Source organism: Enoplosus armatus, chromosome 9 (assembly GCF_043641665.1).
Source record: "Enoplosus armatus isolate fEnoArm2 chromosome 9, fEnoArm2.hap1, whole genome shotgun sequence".
Taxonomy (NCBI): Eukaryota; Metazoa; Chordata; class Actinopteri; order Centrarchiformes; family Enoplosidae; genus Enoplosus; species Enoplosus armatus.
In genome coordinates, this window is record NC_092188.1 from 11929205 (window position 1) to 11951378 (window position 22174).

Sequence of the window (22174 nt, forward strand, 5' to 3'; positions counted from 1 at the left end):
TGTTTATCCTGTGACCTCAACACTACGTACGCTACCCTGTAATGTGAATAAATGAACATACAGAGTAACGTAGGGAGTGCTTACCAGCCGATTAAAGGATAGGGTCACACTTTTTCAACTGTGTCAGAATAATATAGGTGCCCATTTCAACACTGAAACATTTTGTGCTTACAGCATTCCTCCTGTTCATACTGGCCATTAAGAGATTCCTTCCTAATGCACTTCCAATCTAAGTGACAGACTAAATCTACGGTCCTTGTTCTGTGCAAGTTGTTATAAGACAGACTTGAAAATGTGAACCTGTCCTTTAATTGCATGTGTGGCTTTTGGAACTGAAGCTATATTAAACGATTTTTTCCTATTTTTAGTGCCCGCCCACACAAATAATGCACCAATCAAATCACACCCCTTGGAGAACACTAAACACCACTAGGGGGCACTGCAGAAAATCAAAATCAAATAAAAATTTCTTCTTTTTGTTGTGTACAATTTTGACTGTGTAAGTCCCAAGTCCCAAGAATAGATTTACTGATTTCTTAGAAGAAAATTAAATTGTAGATTTTCATTCAGAGACCGATCCAAAACAAGGCAGATCAGTTTTATCTAACTTATATCAGAGGGTTTTTTTTAAGGGTTTAATTGGAATGCCTTTTATTATCACAGTAAAATCTTTAAAATCTCTAAAAAGTTATTTTCTACAATTCTCCGCCTTTGAACAGTCAGTTTCCACTGAATCTGGAGACAAACATCATAAAAAAAAGGTCTTGAGCTTCAGCATCAACCTAACTTAAATGTGGATTAATACTGTCAGGATTCAAAATTTAACATTCTCAATAAAATGTATACTAGAATCAGGAAAATCATGAAAAATATATACACCAAAAGAACAATTTACATTACTGATTCTGTACCTTTGCATTGATCTGTGCTGAGAACAAACATGACTATCGCTAGCTGTCGGCTGTTGACTGAGAGTTTGTGAGCATTAATGTTCAAACATGTGCTAAGAGGTAAAAGGTAAATTAAACAGTGTTTAGCTTCTCTGTTGGTGTGGGCACTTATAGCTGAGATGTGGTGGCCAGGTGGAGCATCTCGTGCATGGAGCTGCAGAAGCTGTTAAATAGTGACGCAGCATCTGTCTGACGGCAAGATTTCCATGCTGAGATGGAGACCACAATCCTGGAGGGAAAAAAGACGGCGTGGTGTGGATATGATTGTAGTAAAGGTACACACAATTTCAAACTTTTAACTACTTAATGAATTTTAACTCTACTGTGGAATACAGCCTAAATACTACAAGTACAAATTGGTCAAATAAAAAATTAAATATTAAATTAACTTCCTGTATTGAAATTAACTTGTTGTTGACACTGATGAACATCATTACTATTTCTGAAAATCTTTTCATGAACTAAGAAAAGCAGCCTTGATCTTGGCTTGACTAGAGGACATTTTTAGATTCACTGCGTTTTTTAGGGGTTTGATGGGCCCAAATTGTAGAACTTTTACGTAATTATTCAACTTAAGTTTTAACATCTCACGCAGAAATCATGACAGTTGGAGCAAAAGATTTTCAGAAGAAGAACCAGCCTTATAAAAACATCCTTGTATCTTGTTTGCCCACCTGTCATCTCTGATGCGGTAGAAAAAGCCATAGCCATGGTGCACCATGGGAGCCACGGCCCCCAGAACTGTGGTGTAGCCCACCAGACTGGACGACAGCACGAAGTTACCACCGCCGCCACTGGAGACACAAACACAAGTCAGTTACAGGCAGACAGAAGACCTCCCTGGCACTTTTCAATCTAATGCAATGTCTGTGTAACATTGTGTAACATATTTGTGCAGTAGTTTATTTTAGCATACACGCCTCTACGGACATACTGTAGCTGTGATGAGGCAATATCAGTTGACAAGATGAACATTTAAATGTACGCTGCGAAAAAAGTTCTACTGCACATCTTGATGAAAATGGATTTTGGGTTATTTAAATCTGTAAGTCATTGGGACATCAGTTGTGGACAGGAACGCAGTTTTATAAAACATAGTATGTGATTATATTATTGGATAAACACCTAGAGTTACACAATGATATAACCAGTACAGACGCACTGTTTCACAGAAATAAATTCACTTTACAGACAGTACCTCTTTGCATAGAGGGGATCCATGAAGAGTTCTGGAGTGGGACGTCCCTCCTCTTTGGCAATAAGATACAGCCCAAGAAGATGCCTGTCAAAACCTGGAAACAATGTCACAAAATAATATTAATTAATATCACAGACACACCTCCATTAACATCTCAACAACATGTAACACTGTTTTATTCTTTAAATGTACATGTTTACTAAATATATGAATGTGTTGTACTTCCGATGGTGACTTGAACTTACCAACCAAACAAAAACCATGTCAACATTCAGTCTTTCTCACCAAAACCTGTTTTTATAGTGTTTATCATAGCTGTGCACCTGAACACATAGTGTGGGTAGAGGAAAAAGAATTTTCATTAATGGAATAATGAGAGCTGCTTAGAAAGGGTGGTCTAACTATTGAACAGCGATATGTAGAAATATCGATCACATGTACAGTACATAAAGCACACTAACCTTTTCCTTCCTGGGCTTCAGCCATCAGTTTGTTGTGTTTACTGAAGGCCAGCAGCATGGCTTTCCTCTTGGCATTAACCTGACAGAAAAATGTTTACATAGTGTGTCAAATGAGCAAAGACTGCCTCCACCACCTTCGTTTGTGTGATTTTGCCACAGTGCAGGGTTTCAGACATAGACACACTCACATCGCATGCGGGGTCCATCATGGCTTCACACCACTTCACAGCCTCCTGGGTGCAGGGTCGCATTGTCTCCGTCCTGCCGTGGTAGAACTTGCGAGTCATTGCTGTCTCATAGCAACTTCCTGGCCTGAGAGGGATAAGAAGAGACATTCAGGGTCATTCACTTCTTAGACTTCAAACATCAGTAAAGTACATTTTTAACCAGCGCGTACTTTTGGTGTATTCTGTAGTAGGCCAACTGCATTGCTAGTTGAATAAAGGTGTCTGGATGAAGCTTCTTCTGTTTGATGGCTGCTTTTCCAAACGCTGTGAAGGCGTAACACACAACCTGCAGGTCCTGTGTCTGTAAACGCAGCAACAGAGAAGGCAGTTACACAGCTGTGACTGTGGACAAGTCATTTAGCCTCAGGCTTTTTTTCTAGCATAGTTTGGTGTTTAATATTCGCTCACCGACTCCAGGTATTGCTGTTTGGCGTGATTGATGTCACTCCGGACTTTTTCGTCCACAGTAAACACCAGCTCCTCAGGAAGAGGTGTGGGTCTGACTGTGTCTGAGCCCTAAAAAGCATTAGACATCAATGTGTGAAAAATGGACGCATACATTTAAAGTGAACTACCAGTAACAAGAACTATTGATGTAGGGAGTCAATTAATAGTCAATGTTTACCTTCCATTTTCCTTCTGTGGCTTTAATTTGCTGGTCCAGATACCAACACATAGACACCAGTACCATGGCATCATATGGTGCATGCTGAAAAACAATTTCAGTGTTTTATTATATGGCAGATTGATTGCTTTCGGATGAGAACTATCCAAGACACCAAGATGAGCAGCATTAAAAACTAACACATACAAACTCACATCACAAGTGGATCCAAAAGTGCCATCGGAGAACACGATTGAATTGTACGATTTGTCACCCCAGCGGACGGTGGGGTTGCCTGTAAGGGCCTCCAGGGTCATCTGTGTTCAGAATTGCAAAATCACATAATCAGACACACAACTCTTTTCTTTTACAAACAGCCAGTGAAGCGTAAGTCATGAAATCATAAATAATTCAAGATTGTGCAGCCCCTACATTTGTGTAGTTCTCTGGAGTGGAGTAGGGTTTCGTTTCATCCAGAGATATGATGAACAGGCTGCTCTGGATGGTCTCCAGGATGGTCTTATTGTGTGGATCAATGCTTATTAGATGCTCCCTGGCCTGCAGAGACAGTGAGCAGTTAGATGCTGACAGCACTGATCCTCACGTATGCTTTTATAATATGAGAACTTTTTCACAAATGTAGTCCATAAATCCAAGCGTGGTCACCCCTACCTTTGCCCAGCGAGTCCTCTCCTCTGAGGTGAGAGCAGACACTCCGTCTCCCTCTGGCTCTCCGTCACAGCGCTCTTTCACATACCTCAGCTGCCTAAACAGGTTAGCACACACACAAAATAAAACAAGGTGCTTTCCATTCAGCTAATTATACGTCCTCGTCCTATCATTGCAGGGTTTCTGCAGGGTTCACCAACTTTTTAAGACCTTTATAACACCACATACAATGCAATTTAATACCTGCTTTACAGCCCCTGTCATGTATAACATTTACTCCCAATGATAAAATCAATTAAATTAACACAGCCCGCAATCACACACAAAAACATTTTACAACTAAAATGACTGCTTACAGAAAGAGGTTCTGTAAAGAGTGTAGAGTTCTGTAAATTAAATTAATTTAATACCTTCTAAAGCCTTTTTGAGGAAACTGATTTAGATGCTTTTTAAGACTTTTCAAGACCTGCAGTTTCAGACCATACATTATTGCAGAACTGTAAATTTGGCAAACTTCCTGTGGAAACATGAATAACAGCACTAATGTTAATAATATGTGTGTAATCCAAATCATGAATAAATCATAAAAACAAAACTTTGTCTACTTTGTCTTCAAAAGACAAACGTTTGGCTCATTCAGGAAAAATGAGGTCCAAATATTTGTCTTATACAGCTGCACAGTCACAGTTATTATCATTCCTATGAGTTTGGTTAGTTCAAGGCTCAGACCCCTCAACAGGATGTCTGTTCTCTTGGGTACTAGGTTTCATATTTGTGTTTTATTCTTGAGTGGTGTGTGCGTGTACTTGTAATCACTACCTGAGTAGTTCTGGAGGAGTGAGGATTTGTCCATCACAGAGTGCGTCAAATGTGAAGATCCTTCCACGACAACTCACCACCAAATGTGAAGGGCACGGACCCTCACGCTCTGTGACACAGCACAAAATGCACTTACACAACGGTGATATGTAAGCTGAGAAAGTGGGCAAAAGTGTATGCAGGTGTGTCTGAAGATATGAGATAAGAAGCAAGTTTATTCTACCTGTCTTGAAGTAGTTACGAATGGTGTCCTTCTTTATTCCAGGTACTTTGCAGGTGCAGAAGAGCATTCTGAACTGGTCCATATCTAATGCTGTTTTGCCTGCTTTCTGAGGAGCCAGCCTCTCACTAAAACATGCAAGAGGAAGAAGAAAAACAAATTACATATATAAGTGACTTAATGTAAAAAGGAGGGCAACTTAAGCTTAACGCACAACAAAAACACAGCTTGTTAAAATGTGGGTGATCATGTCTTACGTGCGGATCAGGTTCCAGTACTGTAGTGTGTGCCATGTGCTGATACTGGCCCTCTGCAGATGAGTTCCCTCTGCAGGAGGCCAGCAGTGCTCCAGGTAGGGTCCCGGTCCGCCAAAGTTCACATTCAGCTGAGAGGGGATACGGACCTCCAGATACGCAGCGTCTAACCACCATTCTTCCAGCTGGGGAATAAATAAAAAAAAACAAAAAACAGTTAGCCAAGTAAAACATACATGACTAAAGAGCATATCTGTAACATTTACAGCTCCATTACACACCCAGTTTTTCTTTGTCCTGGCTCTCTGCAGTAGTTTCAGGTGCAGCTCTTTGCCAACACCCTCTTGAAATTTCTTCACGATGTCCGCTGTAGCCTTAAACTCTTTCTTAGATGCAAATGGATGAACTGATGGAAAACATGGCAATGAAAAATTTGTCAGTCTGTCAAGCAAGAGCACTAGCTTCTGGTCATTGAATCTTCTGTTGTGCAAACTGTGGATTTAATTCAGCCGTGCAGGTATACAAAATACCTACATATACAATTACTGTTCTGCACACAATCACACATTCATACTTACACACAATACATATTGACACATTCATGTGTCCTGTTATAATATTAATTCATTTTCCAACACTTACAAGACCTTATTTTGCCCTAATCAACCAATTTTCAACAGTATTCAAGGTTAGTGGGAACAAGATTATTGTCTCCACTGGCTAAATAAACCAGTTCAAAACCAAAGATAAGGACTTTGCAGGTTAAAGGGCAAAATTACACTTCTCACACTGTTAAATATTTACATTAAGACAAACAGAAGTAGCAGATGTGAGCAGTTAAGGCCATGTCAAAGTTTCTTAATTATCTAAAGCATAAGTTTGTGTGAATATTTGACGTTTGCATGGTAAATATCTACAAAACCTGAAACAGAGTAACTTGTGACACAGCAGGTTGTACAAAGCTACTATCCTACCTGCATCCAGGTACTTGGCAAGGCTAATCTCTAGTAACGGGACAGGCAGGGGTGGCAGGCTGCTTTGGTACTGGAAGGTCCGCTCTGGCAGAGACTGTGACAAATGATTAGCCATTTCGTCCTCCTGTAATACAAACAAATTTTACTAAACTACATGAAGCTGAGGCTGACATTGCCTTGTATCACTCGTCTGCAGCTCGTAGCATCTGAAGAAAATATACATATATAAAACAAACAGTAATAAAACTGTAATAGTTCTAAATCAAATGTTTCAGATTTTGTCATAAATATACAGAAAATTCTAGGACCCCAAATCAGCCGATCCAGTTTGTATATAACAATGAGACTAACATCCCTTTGAATAAAATCTATTACTAATTACTGTATAAGAACAATATACCAATATTTGCTGTGTACATCAACAGACAGTCTTTGTGTATTTGGTTTTGCTTTATTATGACCATTTTCATACAGATTTCAGATATTTGTCCAATATCCATTTAGTATGTTTTAAACCCACATAATTTACATACATCGTATACAAAGCACAATAACTTTTGGTACTTTAAGTAGATTTTGATGTAGATATTTCTTCACTGTGGTATTACTTTACTTAAGTATAAGCTCTGAGTACTTCTTCCATCCCAGGGTACCATACATGATCCCCTAGTAAGTATACACAGTAGACAAAATAAATATGCCTTTTCCTGTCAGTTTTAATATCCCAGTTCTATTGTGGAATATTAAGTAGCACTAAAAAGTTCCTAAGCTGTGTTACTATCTGTATCAAAGCATTTATAAACTCGTCATAAAACACCTTTATGACCACAAGACTCGATAAATGTTCTTAGTGTAAGTTAACTTGGCTTTTGGTGCTCAACTCAAAAACCCTAGAGTACTAACCTGCCTATTGAAAGCACTCGTTTATTATTATTATTATTATTATTATTATTATTAATTCAAACGGACCTAGGTTAACGGTTTCCAGTCGCTAAGGTAGCTAACGTTACAACTCAGAAAAATAAGAGTTTTAACGCGTTTAACGTTATTATTAATTCAAACGGACCTAACGGTTTCTAATAATGTTAAGCTAGCTAACTAGCTAACGTTTGTAACATTAAGCTGCTACCGCATTAGCCCCTCTCGCCTGCGGTTATTGGCTAAGTTAACGCTGTATCAACAACATGTTTGACATGTTAGCGTTTGGTTAAACTTGATTTAAAAACTTCATTAGCTTAGCTTTCAAACACCTCTGTCAGCTCACCTTCTCCAGGATGTGTTGCGTCTAGCTTACAGCATCAACGCACAGCACAAATGTCTTTAATCAGCTGGGTGGTGAAGTGGTTCACTATGTTGTTGTCTGCAGCAGCAGCCTCGCTCCTCACCTTTACCCCACTGAGCAACTGTCCCAGTGCCAGTCCGGAAAGCCTTACTGCGCGTGCGCGGACGATTGCACTTGACCTACATTTTATCATTGAAATAATGAGGCATTGATAGCGGGTTTCTATGCTGCAAAGAGGCGAGAGGTGGGTTCATTTAGAGGCTGTGGTAACGACCAAACAACCAGAATAGAGACAGTGAAAGTCGGAACAAGACACACAATATTTAATCACTGCACACAGAGGGGATTTATGAAATACTAATGAAAATAATCAAGGTAGACAAACAGATCCACAGGTCAATGACACTGTAAACCTTTCTCAACAGCAAAGCCAAACAATTCATGCAAATACACAATATAGCCAAAAGTATGTGGACATCCCTGGTTATACACGTTTTTCATGGTTTGGATTACACCCATTAGTTCCAATCACAAGGAATCCTAAAGGATTGGTTCACATTTTTTTCAAGTCGGCTCTAAAACAATACTCATATGCACATATGTGCATTGAAACACGTTTTGCTCGCTGTAATCATTTCTCCTGTTCATACTGGCCACTCATATCTCCCTTAATGTGGCGGGGAACAAAACCTACTGTCATTGTTCTGAGCAAAAACACACTCAGTTGCCAGTTTAATAGGTACACAGTTTTTGTTTAAACTGTCACAGAAGAGCTGATTCAGCTGTATAGTCATTGTGGAGGTTACAGTTTGTGGTGCTGTTGAATTATATTGCCTTATACTGACAGGTGTTTCTCTTATTTTGTCCATCCCATTTATATCAATGAGGGTAGGCTAAATAACAACAAAACAAAACAAAACAAAAAGTTCAGAAAGAGGTTTTATTTTAAAAATGTGTGCAGTGTGTTCACATTTGACAGCATTTAGTTAGTCCTGTTTTCAAAGTGCACAGGTATGCAGTATATTGCTGTTCACATGTGGATTACAACAATTAACTACATAAATAAAATAAAATAGCACATAGAAAATTTTATATCTTTAACCTTAGATGCTGCATAGAAGTTGTTCGATTGTATAAATTAATGAGAAAAATCTATGTTAAAAAAGACAAATCATGAAAAGAAATCACAACAGATATTAAATCACACTTCATCCTGCATAATGATGGCATCTGAAAGCAGAAGGCTACTTGTTATATAGACAGCAGCATCGTTTTAGTAATCAATTTAGTAGTTGTCATTTTTTGCATTAATTCAGCCTCTTCAGTTTATTGCAAGCCTCACAGGCCATATTTGCTGATGACTTCCTTTGCAAGTGTAATGTAGGCCGACATGGCATCATCCTGGGACATTCCTGAAAGAGTGTGTAAATACAAAGTATTTGGATTCAAAATACAAAGTATCAATGTGTTGCTATTTTTAGCCATGCTAGCTAGGGGTGGCAAAGTCGGCTCTTAGACTCTTAGTATTGTTTAAACTCTTACCGATGCATATACGATCATTAGAATGACGCATTAAACTGCAGCTGATCCCAGCTAACAAGCCTTGTCTTTCAATTTTACACCTACAAGCATTTTTAACTTGTTACCTTTCCTGGAGTTCCAGGCGTCCCACTTGGCTTTTCCTTTTAAGTCCAGCATTCCCGGTCTATCTACAATTGTGATAACACACAGAGAAGAGGAAAATTTCAGAATTTAGGAAGCATTGCATGGAAGTGATTCTGTTTTATTGCAGCAAGTCATACCGGTGTTAATGTCTCCAACGACTGCCTGCTTATAAAGGCCATACAGGTCCAGCAGCTCCTGGTCCGTAGGCCTCGTCTTCACCTTTTTCACATCCTCTGCCATCTTGTCAAACTCTGCCTGCAGATCAGAAAAGAACCAGTCAAGCCACTCTTTCTATTTCTGATAAATCATTCAAAACTTAGCTATTATGTTTGCACAATGTAAGCAATGATTAGATGTAGTTTTTCTGCTGCAGCAGTTTTGGTGCAGCAGGGGGTGTAAGGTAATCACAGAATATGAGAATGTGCATAATAATCAGTTACAGACAACACTGAATAAGAAATCTGAGCATAGTATTCTAGTCATGGAGCAGAGCCTGGGAAACCTATTGTTTCACAAGATGGAGACAAACAATGGGCTTTTATTCAAGACTCCAGTGCTTCTGTGCCTACATGAATAGTCTACTTTACAAAAGATCTGGGACATTGCTGAACAGATAATTATAAACCAAAGGAAACCCTAAACTCTCAGTGTAGATTTAAAACGCTACAAAGATTAATCTCAATACCTCAATTATTAGTCAAAAGGGTTGTTAAAGGTCAGTCAAATATTTTCCACCTTCTCATTTCACTTACAGCCAGATCCTGTGTGTTATTCATAATCCTGCATAATAATATTTTCTTGTTTGTCTCCTTTCTTTAAAAGCAACCTGCTTGTAATATGTTAACTGTCGTTGCAGCATCAGAAGGATCACAAAGCAAAATGATAAATATGTTTAGACTCGCTTTTCTTACATTAACACATCTCACACTGTCAAAGATGGATGACGCCACATACAGTAAATGGTGTGAACACCCCACCGCTACAACCGTTATTCATTTCATAGCGGCAATCCATGCATCTCCTGTGTACTGCGGAATAACATGAAAACAAAAGCAGTAAACATTTTACCTGATGAGACATTTTCGCAGCTGCAGCCCGGTAGTTTAGATAAATGTATTCTCCTTGTCGGCTGGACGTCTTTGCGCAGCTGTAATTGCGGCACAGCTGATCGATGCACTATCGTCGGCCAAGGAGAGGCCTGCAGAGGAGGGAGCAGGGAGCTGCTGAGGAGCTGATTGGCTGCCAGTCACCCTCACAGACACACACACACACACACACACACACACACATCTGAGCTGTAGTTACTTTGCAGATCACTAGGTAATTATCCAACAATATAATGTATTCAATGAATACATTTTCTGCTTAATGAGTAGCCTACTTGTACTTTTGATACTATAAGTGAATTTTTCTATCAATAGTCAGACTATGTACTTTTACTTAAGTAAAATGAGGGACAAAGGGACTGACTTTTTGACAATGTGGTATTGCTACCGTACATTTATGTAGATACTTCCTCCACCACTGAATACAATCACTTTTATTAAACGATTTATTTCATATTATATTTTCATAGGGTATAAGAAATCGTATTAAACACTTTAGATGTTTTCGGTGACTCCGTTATAGTCACACCACGAACACAGTGTAGCAGCTGCATTGAGCCATGAATGTCGTTCTGTCCATTGAACGCTGGTCGGCGCTGTCAGCCTTTTTAAATAAAGTTATTTAAATTCAAACAAAATGGCGGCGCCCTATGACCCACCCGTGTTGTTACACTGAAAAATAGCGAGTTCGCTTCATTAGAAGTCAGGTAAAGTAAGTAAATGCCTCTCTGCTTGTCAAGTATGTTGCTGACTGTCATAATGTTGATGCGGGTACAAGAACAGTCGTGAAGGGTTTTCATCACAGTTGACGGCTAACAGTCATTTAATTTGACAGTGGATGCTTCTCTGGCCATCAAACACAACTTAAGTTTTTCTCCCCCTTCAGAGATTAATAAATATTGCATGATAATCAATAATCACACCCAAAAAAATCTCCTTTAGGATCCCCTAAACTTAGTAAAGTAAAGAAGTAAAGAGTTGTGACGAGGAAATTATGTATGTATTTTTTGATTTCAATGTTATTTATTTCCATTACTGTTTTATGATATGTAATAGTTTTTTTTTCTCTACTCTGTCTACCTATCAGCATCCCTGTACTCTGTTTGTTCAGCATTTTGCAAACCTCTGTTTTTGAAAAGTACTACAAATAAAAATGATTCCATGTTTAGAGTGGGAGACTTTACAGTTGAACAATAAACTTGTCACTGCTCTCTGGTGGACAAACTATGCCAAATATCTTTAACTTTAACATGTCTATACTGTAAATTCTTTTTACTGGATACTTTTTTGACTGATAACTATATATATATTTATTGGGCTCTACTTGTTATGTAAATGTATTTCTTGTTTTCTACAGGTTTCCTTAATTTCAGAGGAGATATGGCCACGGCAGGAAAGCCAGATAAAAAGGAAACCAAAAAGCAAACCAAAAAGTATATTCCAACCAAGACCTCCTTCACATCACCAATCACTCCAAAATGGAGCCCACTTCCCCAAGAAGACATGCATTTCATCCTGAAAACCCTGAAGGACAAGCTGGTTTCCACAGGTCTCGAGAAGAAAGAGGTGAAAGTGTTTCGCCCATGGAGGAAAAAGAGAGACCAGAAACCTGCTGCCACATCAGAACCTGTTCCCCAGGTGAGCCAGCATGCACAGGTGCAGGACTCTCCCAAAAACGGCTGGACAGATGTGGCAGCCAGAAGACAACTGGCCATTGGCATCAATGAGGTCACCAAAGCTCTGGAGAGGAATGAGCTCAAACTGTTGCTCGTGTGCAAGTCTGTCAAGCCGAAACACATGACGGATCACCTGATAGCGCTGAGTGCAACGAGAGGTGTGCCGGCCTGCCAGGTGCCTCGGCTCAGCCAGAGCGTCTCGGAGCCGCTGGGGCTGAAAAGTGTCCTCGCATTAGGATTCAGACAGTGTGCCTCCAAAGAGGACGAGGCGTTCACTGACACTGTTGATGCCATTACACCTAGAGTGCCTTCACTGGATGTTGCGTGGCTACAAGGTGCAGCACCCAGTGTAACACCTGAAGACCCTGTTGACATGGAAGAGGAGGAGGAAGCTGGGGAGATGAAGGGCCAGAAAAGGAAACTTGAGAGTGAATCTGAGGAGGTCACAGAGTCGGCCTCCTCCTGCACTCTGCAACCTCTCAAAGTGAAAAAAGTAGTTGCTAACCCTGAAAAGAAAAGAAAAATAAAGATTAAGTCATAGCCAGTCGGATGAAACAGAAACTCTGCCTCGATATTGAAAGGACCATTCTTGTGATTTTGCATGTTTTAGCTCTGTGGTTTCCAATGTGTTTTTTGGCTTTCGACCACTTGAAATGAGGCAGTCTACTTGTGACCCCCTTTTCACAGGTTATGGCCTTAATCTGGACATGAGTCATTTGAAAACTGAAACACCTCATGAAATCGTCCATTGACAGAAGATTCTGTGGTTTCAGCTTCTCCAATCTGAAGAATTGCTGCTTTTCTTTTGAAAGTTAATTGAGTTCCTTTGGATTTTGGACTGTCGTTCATACAAAACAAGCAGTTTGAAGATGTCACCATGGGCTCTGAGAAATATCGATTATTTTTTTCACAATTTCTTTCGTTTCTTAGATAAAACAACTGATCAAGACAACTAGTGATGAATTAATAGATAATGAATATAATTGTTAGTTGCAGTTCTACATTTAACACCATGTCAACTTTTATTTTTGTCAGTTATGTTAGTATTGAATGGCGTCAAAAATAGAATGCGCTGCCTTTCTAAAGCAAGCAAGTCTCTGTTGTCTCCACTGAGATAAATGGAAACTAGTGTTTGCATGGGGATATGGTATGAAAAACTGTAATAAGAATGGCCTGCAGCAGTTTACGTGATTTATAATAACTTGGTTAAAATGTGTTAGGACCCTGGTATGATCCTTTAAAGGCACAGCAAACAGGCACAACATAGGACATTTAAACTGATGCATTTGTTTTTGTGTTTCTGAATTAAACCTCACAACTGTGTATGAGATGTTTTTCATGGTCTTCGATAAATATGACTCCCTCCCCTTCATGTTACAAAGAAGTGCATTACTCATGTTCCTTTTTAAAGTGAGTTTATTCAATCAAATATCCATGCTGGTATAGCTGACGTGTTTGTTTGTGTGTGTGTGTGTGTGTGTGTGTGTTGAAACAGATTGTTATTTGCATGGGGTCATGTCTAAATGATGCTGGTACAAGTTCTTCAGCTTTTTCACAGCTTACAATGGATTTGAATAAAAATATTGTTCTTCAGTTAGAGAAAGCTGTATGTCGTCTCAAAAGTACATCCCCGCCCCCGAAATGTAATTTAAAAAAAAGAAAAAAACCCATCTTTTAAATAAGGCAGGTACTTCGGGTTGAGTTCTCACTAAAGGGTGTGGCTAGTAACATCAACGCTAAAATCATCACAGCAGCAGAACTGACATGCTCAAAGTTCATTCAAACAGCTGCAGGCAACACATCTGTGACACATCCATGAGGCACACCGTTGACTCAATTACGTCAAATTGTTTCAGTGTCAAATTAATGCCGGTAACGTTCATCTTTGTGAATGTAACTCATTCAACCATTCAATGGTTTAAAAAAAAACAAATCCCCTGAAGCACTGACTGTCCATTGGTTGTCTTTTTCTTGCTAATATATAAAGGGATGAGAAGAAAATTACGTCACATACAGAAAAATGACAAAAATGGCAGCAGCCTCTACGTCTTACGTTATGCAGAGCCACGTGAACAGGAACATCAAACAAAGTAACAAACTCAGAGCAAAAAGACAATTTAAAAACATTTTTAACCTTCGAGTTCACCAGCAGCTCCACCACAGAACAAGAAGTCTGACAACAGTTTTTCATCCAAGAGCCTCATCCGGCTCAGTTGAGAACAGAGAAATGCCCAATACTCCAAACCCTCACAAATCAGCTTTGAAGTTGCCTATTTCACTGGAAATTTTAGGGAAATACTGGAAAGAAAAAGAACAGGAATTATGCCTTAAGACATTTTGCAAAGTACAATTATAAATATCAGAACTGTTCAAAGAATTTCACGCATTTAGCTGCACAACACACTAAAAAAATGACCCACAGTATATTTTTCAGACACACAAATACAGTACCAATAAAAAACAAATCCAGAGAAGTCAATAAAAATGGACCTGGAAAAACAGGAAAAGCTCAAATTTCAAATTGATGCGGTTACTGTTACAGACTTTTCTTTAGTCTGCCACTGTACTCTGAATACATGCTGTTAAATGATTCCCCAGACACTTTGAATGTTGTGCTCAGTTCTCTTTGAGTTTGTTTAAGAACAGATTTAACATCCTACAGCATGAGAGGGAACCAATGGTTTCGTATGCGAGTCCAGTGTTGTACTGCTTCACAGGAGGCATCTTATTCACTGCTTTGCAACGGTCTGCTGAGAGTAAGTAAGTTTCTCTGAATGGCGATGACTAAATTAAGAAGAGAAAACTGACTGTGGCTGCTTTAAATGTGACTTAACTGAGAACATTACTCCTTCAAAGTAGGCAAGCTATTTTTATGCCGTAAAACTGTCTCTAGACAGACACCCAGACTAGAGAAAACAAAAAATCTAAATCAAATCCACCCTGGCTATAGTTTCATTGGTATTTTTGTGTTTTCCAGCTTTGGTGCTGTAATTCTCACTGCCCTGCTTGTGCACTGAGCATATCATCCTTCCTTTTTTCAGCTACTGTTACCTCTAATTTAATAGCCTTGCTAACTGGACAACACACCATTCACATGCGGATAACTGTGTTTGTTACTACAAAGATCTGCACAAGCGCATCAGTGAAAATAAACATGTGGTTTAAATGTTCTGCTAAAAATACCAACTCTAGAAACAGGTTTATAACGTAAAAACAGCTCACATCCTTTGTAAAAAAAAACAAAAAAAAACAAGGTTGTACAGTATGTACCGCAATCCATCTGTTTTGAAATCTGACGCTTTAAAGATTGTGCTTCATTGATGCGATACATTCTTCATCAAAAACCACTTAAACCCACATAGTCTGAACAAACTCAGTGACATCTACACTACTTATGAGGAACATACTTTGGATCAGCCTCCCGAACCCCAAACTCACACTACAGGAATAAATATGATCTGGCTTTAAATGTACAGGTAACTATATATTTTTAACAAAAAAACAAACATGTGTATCAATGCACCAGTTGGATGAGTCCTTCCATGAAGATATCCTTTTTGTGTATGTGTGTTATTTGACAGTGTTTGTGTGTGTGTGTGTGTGTGTGTGTGTGTGTGTGTGTGTGAATATATTTGTCATTTAAAAGTTCAGATGATATTTTTGTCCAGAATGCTTGAGGAAAGCTTCTTTCTTTATACGTCAGCTATCACAGAAACATGTTCTTAGCATCTCTAATTCTACTGAGGCCTAAAATAGCCAACAGAGAAACTGCCCACAATGATATGAGACGGGACAGGAATAATAACTCTTCAACTGCCTTTAAGACCCACTTATACTGCAAGTGTGCAGTTGCAGTGAGATCACAATAACTAATCGTTTTGTATTGCGGTCATTTTTACTTGTTGATCATCATTTACATAGTTCAATGTCAGCAAAATTAAATGACATGCCAGTCCCTTGTAACGAGGTGTCTGCTGAGGACGAAGAACTAAACAAAATTCACAATGTCAAGGCATCCTCTTTTATGTCAAACTGGTATGTTTTAAATGTGAGTGTGCATGTCAGGAGCGTTGTACTGTATGAGTATCTCAGGCATAGCATGACTTCACATTCAGGATGTTGATGATTTAAGAGTTTTCACCTCCAGGTGAACTGAGAATGTTCTTGATGACGGGTGAACCGCCTCCCAGTCTCCAGGTTGGTTTTTACTGTTGTAGTTCTCATTGTCTAGCTTGGGCTACCTGTATGTCCAGGTAAGGAATAGCCAGAGGTCGCTGAAGACCTCTTGATCAGTGTTTGTGTAGCAGCCGGGAAGAGACCTGCTACTGAAGGACGAGGCCAACCTAAAAAAATAGAGCGGGTAACCAGTTGTTAGGAGTTCGGACCAAAAGAATACAAACATTTTGTAAATACGACGCTGAAGCTTAGTGGTAACTCAAGTGTTTACCAAGTGGAGATTTACACAAATTAAAATGGACCGCACCACTCAAACCTATAGATTAGCTGCTAATAAATATTTACACAAACTATCTGCCAGCTGTTGCATTCTGTTAGCTAACTGAACTAGGGAACTGACAAAACTAGCATTAGCTTGCTAGTATATGACTGCTTCAGACTGAGGAGTAAAATACATATTATTGTTGACAAATCTGACCTGACACTTGATCAAAATGCTGTTTGATTGTGCAACTTGCAGAGGCCATGGCATAACAAGCACAGGCTTCATATAAAACAGAAAAGTTAAATACAGACAACTTCCTCTACCAATAACGTCTACAAAATAAATCTAAGACCTCCTTCATCTCACATTATTGAGTCTAAACATCAGACTTTGTAAGATGCGGATTAATAGTTAATCGTTAGCTCAGACAAATCATGCTGCTGACCTTATCAGGGTCCATAGGGGGACATTTCCAGTTGTAGAGGTAATACTGCAGATTTCCATCTCCTATGCCAAACTTGAGCTTCTCCAGGAACACCTTATTCTCCATTAGATCCAAGGCATTGAACACATCAAAACCTTTCTGTTAAAACACAGAACAAGAAGTCACAAATTAAATCTGTAATGTTGAATTACACAGTAGCAAGAAAATCTATGAAGAGTTTGGTTTGAGTTAAAAAAAAATGTTCAAGAATGATTTATTTATTTAAAGTGAACTACTGCTAGGACCATAGAACCATTTATTTATTTTGTAGCAGTTTTACAACAATTCTACATAGAGAGTAACATTACCAGTTTGGCCAGGATCAGTGCATCATTCATTAAGTCCAGTAGTGGGGTTTGTGTATGAACGTTGTAAAAAGAGTAAGCAGCCTTCAGGCTCCTATGGAGAGGGTGATGCATCACGGTCGAGGGCAGAGTGTAGAAACTAGCGAAATCTGTCAGTACACCACCAGCACCCTGAGAAGAGAGAGGCACAGCAACTGTTTAAACAGATAAAAGACCCAACAGACAAGCTATCAGTATCTTGAGGGTAGAAACTGATTCCAGGTACCTCTACTACATATGTGTCAATTATGTTGTCCTGTGGCAAAAACCAGTGAGCCACCTCCTCTTCTCCCATAGAAGGTGCAAGTTGGAAACGTCTCAGGTACTTCTGTAGCAGCTCGGTGACCTGGCGGAGGTCACGCCTCTCCATCGGCCGCAGACCCGGAGTCTTGGTGCTCTATATATGGGGTGTCGAGAACAAGAAAAAAAAGTCGATATAACTTCCTGCCATTAATAACAATTGTAACGAGAGATCCAGGACTGACTGGTGTAAGTGTTTACATCTGGTAGTCTGTAGAGTTTCATGGTTCTTTGTAGGGTCATGTTTCTGCTCAGGTGGGAGAATTTAACTTCCACAAGCTTTCTGGGGTTCAGAGAACGATGCCAGTACCTGACACAGACAGAGAAAAGGCGTAAAGAAGTATTTGGTTTAGATGACTTTCTCACACAATGTCCTATGTGTTACATGTTTGAATATTGAACAGCATACCTGCATGTGGACACAGGTTTGGGCAGTACCACTCCTGCCGTGTATACTGCCTGAAATATTCCTTCTAAGTTCACCCTCCGTGTGATCTCCCTGATAAGCACAGGAGCAACGCGCTTTGAACGCAGCTTCTTATGGACACACAGGAAGTTGATTTCAACCATCCTCTTGAGTCTGGAGCAGCAGAAGGAAAGAAGGTGACATGTACATTACAGGAAAAAGGTTTCATATCACTGCTCTACTCCAAATGTATATGATTGTTATGAGTGCTCACGTGTCATAGATGCGTATATCTGCAGGGATGGCACTGATGAAGCCAACAAGCTTCTTATTTGAGGACACTCTCACTCCACAATGCCACTGTGGTAACCAGCCAGGTGGACGCAGAGCCCTGAGAGGGGAGGAAATGCTTAGTGGGAGAGCAGACAGTTGAATACTGTATATACACACATGTGGTGAGCAGTTGATTAAACATCAGCAAAGTAATAAACAAGAACAACATCAGACCTGAAAGCTTACCATTTGAGAAAGTTTGGTGAATAATCAAATCTGAACATGTTGTCGTCATCCTCCACATAGTTCTCATTTAACAATGTGTACAACTCCTTCAGCTGAAAAAGACACGGCAAACAATTTCTTTGGTGTCCCACTTATACAAAATGTATTTTAGAGCTGCAATGGTCAATAATCAATTAGACGATTGAAAGAAAATAAATCTGCAACTATCAATTGTTTAAGTCATTGTTCAAGCAAAAATGGCAACCATTTGCTGGGCCAGTGTTCTCCGATGTGAGGATTCCCCACTTGGTCTAACATTAAATCAAATTGAGTATTTTTGAGTTTGAGACTCTTGGTCAGACAAAACAAGACATTTGATGATGTCACCTTAACCCTTTTTACTGTTTTCTGATCTTTTATAGACCAAACAACTAACCAAGAAAACAACCAGCAGATTAACTGATTCTGAAAATCATTAGCTGCAGCCTTAATGAATTTATTGTCTGAGACAAACACTGTACTTACTACATCTGCGTTGCTGAGATCCAGAGTATCCCACATAAAGCCTTGAGGTAAGGAATACGGCTCCTGTCTAATGTTTTCTTTGTCTGCTTCTATCGGCCCATGACTCGTCACCACCTCATCTGCAAAAATAGCACAGTTCTTGTCAAAGATATAAAACTATTTTCCAGTGGACCTGTAAATATCATGTTCTTGCATTTTGCTAAGGTGAAACAGATCCTGAGCCAACACCAAACCTAAATGTCTTTTTAAAATTGATAAAAACACAAAACTGCTCAAAGTTACACTTTGCTTTTGTTAGACCCGTGTTGATCAGGCAAGCCTGTGGCACTAGCCCTCCTGCACAGCCCTGATCTTTGGCCAATAGTTGTCATGGAAACAGCTTAATCTGATTCCACCAAGCATGCCCAGTGAGTATGCCTGGACCCCCACTGAACTTCACAGCTGACATGTTTTGGGACACTGGCACAGGCTGTGACGAAATAAAACCAGTAGATGGCACTGGTGCACAGATACAGTATTCAAGAAATACTATGATGAAGCTGACAGCTGAAGTAATATTGTTTGATTTTGGGATGCAAATTTTAAGCAATTTCCGTAATCATCCATCGGCCAAGCTAATGATTAATAAGCACTCAATCATTAAGCGGTTATGGAGGTACCAAATGCATGCCTTTCCTCAATAAAAGCTTTATTTAAACATGACATGAGCTATTTTTGCAGCACAATTCAAACAAAGGAGATACAATTTAAATAAACAATGCTCTTGCTCGCTCTAAGTTAAGTAGGTACTTACTTAGCTTCGGCACGGGCTGGGTATCCCAGAACTGATACTTGTGCTTGGCTGCCTCATCGATGCTCTTTGCTGGACCCTGGCAGGACAGCAGCTCCATGGCTCTTTGGATGTCCTGCAGCTTCTGAATGGGCAAGCCAGGGTTCTACATATAGATAAGGAGCATGTACACAAATAAGGACAAAGATGTTTAAATGGAACATGAGAAACCTGGTTATTCATATCCGAGTAAATATGATTTTAACATGGAGGCTCGTGTGATCAAAGACCTGGATAAGGTTGTTAATATGCGTCAGTATCCTAGTTTTGTATCAGAGTGCTCCAGGTAGCATACTGCAATCATTTTTCTAAAACCGGTATATATTGTGTGTATGAATAGTAATGTCCTTTGTAATGTGCTCAGTGTGCTCAGGTTGCTTTGAACAGAAGCCACTACCATTAGGAGTAACTCTAGGGTTATTATAGGCTATGAGTCTAGGCCAAGGTTTTATAACTCCTAATGACCTATTCACACAAATGGGAAACAAACAGGTTTTTAAGGGGTTGCTCAGGTGCAAAGGGGCAATTCTGTGTTTGCCCTCACCTACTCCCAGCAGTCTGCCTGGCAAGTGGCTCCACTAGGTTAGTGGGTTATGGTTTTGGATTTTAGCCCCTGCCATGAAAGGGTGTGTGCTCATTTCAATGGGTCATCACCACACCTTGATCTCCTGAGAGTCAGAGGCAGAGTCAGACTTGGCTCCTCCAGAGCTTGGCTTCTCTTTCTTCCTCTTCTGCTTCTTCTTCTTCCTCTTGGCCCCCAAATCTCCACCTGGACTTCTACAGATGTGAACACAATCGCACAGAACATCATTGAACAGGGGCTGACTTTGATTGACTCACCCCCACCCCCCCACCACCCCCCCCCGACACACACACACACACACACACACCCAAAGCAGCAGAGAGCTAACGTTAGCTACCATAGCAACGAGTGACAGCTGAGCTAACCTAACGTTAGCTAGCTAACGGTTTGTCTGAGAGGTTGCCTGCCATCAAGTCATTCAGTCAGGACGCTTACTGAGAGTATCAATTGGTACCTAAAGGCACACGCGGTTAAAACCACAAAAATGACAATGCCATAAAGGTTTAAAATCAGCACTTCTCCTGTGGTTACTAGCTTGAAATGACGGCCTTGTAGCAAACAGCCTGGCTGTGTTTGTGTCGGCTAACGTTAGCTAACTGCGCTAGCTATTCCCGACCGACTACACACATAAACAGGCAGCGCACAAACAGGCTGCCTGAAATAACGTTACTGCGTTTCTCAACCGGACTGGACAGGCCATCCTCACCCTTGCATATGCTCATTCTCCTCTTCGTTGTCTCCGTCTATCCCGCAGGTGTCCTGGTCGTCTAGCTCCAGGCTCTGCTGACTGGCCGCGGATTCACTGTCCTCCGCCATCATAAAAAATGTTTTAAAAATTTGCCAGCCACCGTATGATAGAGATCACGGGCAACGGGCGAGAGATGGAAAAACAAAGAAAATGCCGAAGGAAACCGCACCGCCTAGAGGCCAATGGAGGGAAAACAGAGCTAAACTCCTACCTTGTAACGTGAAATACTGTTCAGTAGTACCCAAATTAAACTGTTATCCAAGTTTAAGATAATCAGAACTCCCACCAATAACAGTATCCCAGTTCTCCATTCAGTTTGTTGTAATTCAATCAAGTGCTGTACTTGAGTACAATTTTGAGGCCACTTGAGTATTTTCTTGTCACTTTTTACTACATTTCACTACATATTATACTTTTTCACTTCACTACAATTATTTGACAGCTGTAGTTACTAGTTACTTTACGAATTAAGATTTTTGCATATAAAACATATGTTTTCTTACAAATTAAACTACCCAACAGTTTATACAAACACAACTGAAACAATTAGTTGATTAGTTAATTAGCTGGTTGACAGAAAATGAATTGGCAACTATAATTATACATTTTAATGCAAAAACATTTCATGGTTGCAGCTTCACAAATGTGATGATGTGCTGCTTTTTTTGGCATTTGTTAAAAATATTGCGATATTGTCAGCATTCAATCCTGACAATCCTCCTACAGAGGAAACAATCATAACAAAAGGAACTTATTGTAACATGACAAAGAAATAAAATAGGAAATAAAAACTCTCAGGCTGCAAATTACTTATTTCATATTTGTTCAAATTATACAAACACAGACACACACACAAACACAAATCATTCCAGTTTGGCTGTTTATTCAGAATAATAGGCTTCAAATATAAT

The 22174-nt window shown here is 39.7% G+C and overlaps 4 protein-coding genes across 5 annotated transcripts; 1 reads left to right on the forward strand and 3 right to left on the reverse strand.

The window, feature by feature from the left end:
• Positions 1-1058: 1058 nt before the first annotated feature.
• Positions 1059-6491, reverse strand: crot (carnitine O-octanoyltransferase). 2 transcript variants are annotated; one of them, XM_070911460.1, is made up of 16 exons: positions 6377-6491; positions 5684-5808; positions 5406-5587; positions 5152-5276; positions 4929-5037; positions 4113-4206; positions 3873-3998; positions 3656-3757; positions 3462-3545; positions 3245-3352; positions 3007-3137; positions 2798-2921; positions 2610-2688; positions 2149-2242; positions 1625-1744; positions 1059-1179 (listed from the first exon to the last, which is right to left on the reverse strand). In XM_070911460.1, the coding sequence occupies exons 1-16, from the start codon at positions 6489-6491 to the stop codon at positions 1059-1061; spliced, it is 1839 nt and encodes a 612-aa protein (XP_070767561.1). The 2 variants fall into 2 exon arrangements, with proteins under 2 accessions (XP_070767561.1, XP_070767560.1); XM_070911459.1 differs by having other exon boundaries at positions 2792-2921.
• A 2374-nt stretch (positions 6492-8865) lies between these two features.
• On the reverse strand, positions 8866-10473 carry acbd7 (acyl-CoA binding domain containing 7). Its single transcript, XM_070911461.1, has 4 exons — positions 10392-10473; positions 9461-9578; positions 9305-9367; positions 8866-9070 (listed from the first exon to the last, which is right to left on the reverse strand). Exons 1-4 carry the CDS (start codon positions 10401-10403, stop codon positions 8997-8999), a joined length of 267 nt encoding a protein of 88 aa, XP_070767562.1. The 5' UTR covers positions 10404-10473; the 3' UTR covers positions 8866-8996.
• A 597-nt stretch (positions 10474-11070) lies between these two features.
• On the forward strand, positions 11071-12757 carry rpp38 (ribonuclease P/MRP 38 subunit). Its single transcript, XM_070912628.1, has 2 exons — positions 11071-11136; positions 11787-12757. Exon 2 carries the CDS (start codon positions 11810-11812, stop codon positions 12644-12646), a length of 837 nt encoding a protein of 278 aa, XP_070768729.1. The 5' UTR covers positions 11071-11136; positions 11787-11809; the 3' UTR covers positions 12647-12757.
• A 3670-nt stretch (positions 12758-16427) lies between these two features.
• nmt2 (N-myristoyltransferase 2) lies at positions 16428-21334 on the reverse strand. Its single transcript, XM_070912067.1, has 12 exons — positions 21222-21334; positions 20592-20709; positions 19897-20038; positions 19104-19222; positions 18600-18691; positions 18355-18471; positions 18084-18254; positions 17876-17984; positions 17601-17771; positions 17339-17506; positions 16992-17129; positions 16428-16448 (listed from the first exon to the last, which is right to left on the reverse strand). Exons 1-12 carry the CDS (start codon positions 21332-21334, stop codon positions 16428-16430), a joined length of 1479 nt encoding a protein of 492 aa, XP_070768168.1.
• Positions 21335-22174: the final 840 nt, after the last annotated feature.

Coding starts and splice junctions, on each gene's coding strand:
- crot (XM_070911459.1), bottom strand. CDS start 6,491: ATGGCTAATCATTTGTCACAGTCTCTGCCAGAGCGGACCTTCCAGTAC. Junction 5,588..5,683: donor CCAGGACAAAGAAAAACTGG/GTGTGTAATGGA, acceptor TTTATTCCCCAG/CTGGAAGAATGGTGGTTAGA. Junction 1,180..1,624: donor TACCGCATCAGAGATGACAG/GTGGGCAAACAA, acceptor TTTTCCCTCCAG/GATTGTGGTCTCCATCTCAG.
- acbd7 (XM_070911461.1), bottom strand. Junction 9,368..9,460: donor CGTTGGAGACATTAACACCG/GTATGACTTGCT, acceptor TCACAATTGTAG/ATAGACCGGGAATGCTGGAC. Junction 9,071..9,304: donor CGCCTGGAACTCCAGGAAAG/GTAACAAGTTAA, acceptor ACACTCTTTCAG/GAATGTCCCAGGATGATGCC.
- rpp38 (XM_070912628.1), top strand. CDS start 11,810: ATGGCCACGGCAGGAAAGCCAGATAAAAAGGAAACCAAAAAGCAAACC.
- nmt2 (XM_070912067.1), bottom strand. CDS start 21,334: ATGATGGCGGAGGACAGTGAATCCGCGGCCAGTCAGCAGAGCCTGGAG. Junction 20,710..21,221: donor GAGAATGAGCATATGCAAGG/GTGAGGATGGCC, acceptor TCACATCTGTAG/AAGTCCAGGTGGAGATTTGG. Junction 19,223..19,896: donor CCAGCCCGTGCCGAAGCTAA/GTAAGTACCTAC, acceptor CTATTTTTGCAG/ATGAGGTGGTGACGAGTCAT.